This window comes from Macadamia integrifolia, chromosome 9 (genome assembly GCF_013358625.1).
Source record: "Macadamia integrifolia cultivar HAES 741 chromosome 9, SCU_Mint_v3, whole genome shotgun sequence".
In the NCBI taxonomy this organism is placed as follows: Eukaryota; Viridiplantae; Streptophyta; class Magnoliopsida; order Proteales; family Proteaceae; genus Macadamia; species Macadamia integrifolia.
The window spans coordinates 4,439,156-4,442,585 of NC_056565.1; the positions used below are offsets into that span (position 1 = coordinate 4,439,156).

Below are 3,430 nucleotides of genomic sequence, written 5' to 3' on the forward strand. Positions count from 1 at the left end.
AATCTTCTAATCAAATCACAAGTTCGAAGTGTATTTCAAAAGATACACATTAATGTATGGTAGTAGAAAGAGAAGGAAGGGGGGAGGACGGACTAGACCAAGGAGGGAGAATTTGTTTGCTTCTGCTTTAATTATATGGGAAAATGGTTTTTGTAGGAGAGTGATCTGTGTGTCCACACATATGGGGGGGGTAAAATGATCGATCCACCTTCATAAAATTAAAAATAACACCTCTATTAATGCTTTATAGTGTGCCTCCATTGACTTCTGTGCACAGTGGTAGTCGAATTAAATGTGTGAATGGAGGAGAGGAAGAATTTGTTTGCTTGTGTTTTAATCAAATTGTGTGAACTAAAATGTTGTTAAGCCATTAAAATAGCATGGGGTGAAGTTAGTTAGGAACACCACACCATAATGACAATAAATTATGGGAATTTGTAGATGAGAGGTCTCTTCTTTGCACTAGACTAAGAGGAGGAATGGGCAAATGGTCCCCACTTTCCATTCTTCCTTTCATTTTTCTCCTCTTTCCCATTGTAATGAGATTTTGATTCCCCCCCTCCCCCTCTTTACTCCTTTTCCCAATGCGCCATTAACCTATATATCTTTCAGTCTTCCTACCTCATGTGGAATCAATTCATATATTATAAAGAAAGAAAGAAAAACTAGGCCAGTTTATACATTATAGTGAATTCCACCCAAAAAAACAAGAAAAATTAGTCTTACATCTCGTCCTCACTCCTCAGTCCATAGTTCTAAATTTCGGTCGAGTTTCGATCGAAATTCTCAATTTTTAGTAGGGTTTAAATGAAACCATGGATTGAATAGATTGAAATGAAAATATTAATGGTTTTGATGATATTTCAGATATTTCGATAGTTTCGACCAATTTTAATCAGGTTTGAGTCTTTTGATCAATTCAATTTCAATCATCGATCAGATTTCAAACCATATCTCAAAGTGAGCTGAAACCTGCCTCAAAATCAAAAATGTTATTTTACTACTTAACTCCTACAATGATATAATAATATCTATATACTCTCTCCTATAAGGAATAAATAAATAAATTACAACCATTTGGTGCAAATGCAAGCTCAACTAATGGCCATCACAAACCCCCCCCCCAAAAAAAAAAAAAAACACCTCTTAGACCATGGAAGTATTATCTTCTTGATCTTGGCATTCAAAAGAGTAAGAAATGTAAAATCCAAATCAAAAGATAATATTGTGAAAGGTTAGTAGAGAATCAAAATATAATTAAACGTAACATATGCAATTTTGTCTATTATGAATAGTAGAATATCGTCTGTTTGTTTCAGATTTTGAGTGTAAGGTTAAATGGGTGCATCCCAAACAACGGAGAGTCAGCGTCAGAGCACTAAAGTCAAATGGCAAATATTGAAACTTTTGACGACTTCTTCCACATCATAGGGCATCATAGCACATAGCACATCCCCTATTGGCCACTCCCATTCCCATACATGAAATTCCAAACACAGCCAATGGCTTCTCTTAGTATTTTGCCTCAAAATCGTTGGGCATTTTCTCAACAACCAATGAAGAGTGAGGACCACCCACTCCCCCTCTAGAAACTAAGGAGAGGAAACCATTATCACCAGAACTCCAAAAACTAAAAAATATTAAATATTAAATAAAAGATAGGAGAAGAGAGAGAGAGAGACAGCGAGAGAACAAAAGTCATCTCATCAAACCTTGTTCTTCACACATCCCTCTCTCCTTTTCTTCTTCTCTACCCGATCCAACCCAAACCCTTTTTCTCTCTCTCTCTCTCTTTCTGCGTGTGAGAGCAGAAGAAGGGGGAAGCCCAGTAGCCATCAATGGAGAACTCTCCAAGGCGTCAAGAGGGAGAGAACCCATCTGCCTTAGCATCCCCAAAGAGCAATAGCAGCAGCAGTAGCAGCAGCAACAGCAATGGAGTTCAACACCCCTTGACTCCAAAATCCATCGCCAGATCTGATGCTAATGCCTACCCAACGACCTTCATTCAAGCTGACACTTCATCCTTCAAGCAAGTAGTCCAGATGCTCACTGGATCATCAGAGACGGCCAAACAAGCGTCGAAGGTCACTTCCCCTGCCGATCCATCCAACAAGAGCGCTATACCCCCAATCAAGTCTGGACCCAAAAAGCAAGGATTCAAGCTTTACGAGAGGAGGAACAGTCTCAAGAATCTCAAGATCAGTCCTTTGATGCCTGGATCACTCCATCAGAATTCTGGGTTTTCGCCGAGGAAGCCAGAGATCTTGTCCCCAAGTCTGCTCGATTTTCCTGGGCTTGTTCTGAGCCCGGTTACGCCTTTGATCCCTGATCCCTTTAACAGGTCTCCTCCAACTTGTAACACTAACAGTAACGATTCAATCTGCACTTCTATGGCGGAGGAGAAAGCGATCGCAGAGAAAGGGTTCTATTTGCATCCATCTCCGATTACGACTCCCAGGGACTCAGAGCCCCGGCTTTTGCCTCTGTTTCCGGTGACATCGCCCAAAGTTTCAGGTTCTTCTTCTTGAGATGTGTTAATTCCATAAGCATGTATTTGCACTGAAGAGGTGGAATTTCTGGGTATTTTGATTGTTTGTAGAGGAAACATAGAGATATTGCTTCAATTGTAGAACTTTATCTACTTCATCTTCCTTTTCTTATTGTCTCTTTTTCTTTTTTTCTTTTCCCTGTTCTGTCAAGCTCTGTTTATTATTTTCGATCCATTAACATGGGCTCTCTCTCTCAATATGGGTTTTTTCTTCTGGGTTTGCTTTTCCTTTCTCCATCTTTTTCTTCTAATTTCATGGATGATGCTTCATGGGACGGGACTATTCCTTTCTCTCATTGCATTTTGGAATCAAGAGAAAGAGCTTTGAGATTTCCAGTGGAGATAGAAAATTTCTTATTTAGTTGTTACTGTTTGGTGGGTCTAGAGAGAGAAGGTGACTCCCCCCCCCTCTCTCTCTCTCTCTCTCTCTCTCTCACATGTACAAATGTACACTGAATGTGACTGTGATCCAACTCAATTTTGACATTTTTTTTGCATTTAAAAGTCTAGAGAGAGAGAGAGCCTTTGACAGTTTTAAAGAAGTAGAAGGTGAAGACTTCCGTTACAAGTATTGGGAAATCTATTGGGTTCTATCAATGGAAATGCTGGTTTGATGCCAGCTGTTGAGAGGGAATTGGATGGAAGCGTAAGGAATCTTGACCCTTTCTGTACTGAAATTGATGAGCAGGAAATAAGCCAAACTGCTGAGGCCCAGTCCAGGCAGGCATTCTGGCTTTGTGCACTTGTGATTGTTGTGAGTTTCAACTATACCCCCACAGATTTAGGATTTCAAGTACCCACCAAAAGAAGGGTCTCTTGGATTTTCTTTCCATCCTCTTACCTACCCCACAACCCCCCTCCCCAACCCCACCCAAATAGAAA

At 40.1% G+C, this 3,430-nt stretch overlaps 1 protein-coding gene across 1 annotated transcript; it reads left to right on the forward strand.

The window, feature by feature from the left end:
- The first annotated feature begins 1,640 nt into the window (after window positions 1-1,640).
- Window positions 1,641-2,746, forward strand: LOC122088328 (VQ motif-containing protein 4-like). Its single transcript, XM_042657560.1, has one exon. It carries the CDS (start codon window positions 1,839-1,841, stop codon window positions 2,526-2,528), a length of 690 nt encoding a protein of 229 aa, XP_042513494.1. The 5' UTR covers window positions 1,641-1,838; the 3' UTR covers window positions 2,529-2,746.
- The last annotated feature ends 684 nt before the right edge of the window (window positions 2,747-3,430 follow it).

Excerpts from the sequence above, each read along its gene's own strand:
- LOC122088328 (XM_042657560.1), top strand. The coding sequence starts at position 1,839 with ATGGAGAACTCTCCAAGGCGTCAAGAGGGAGAGAACCCATCTGCCTTA.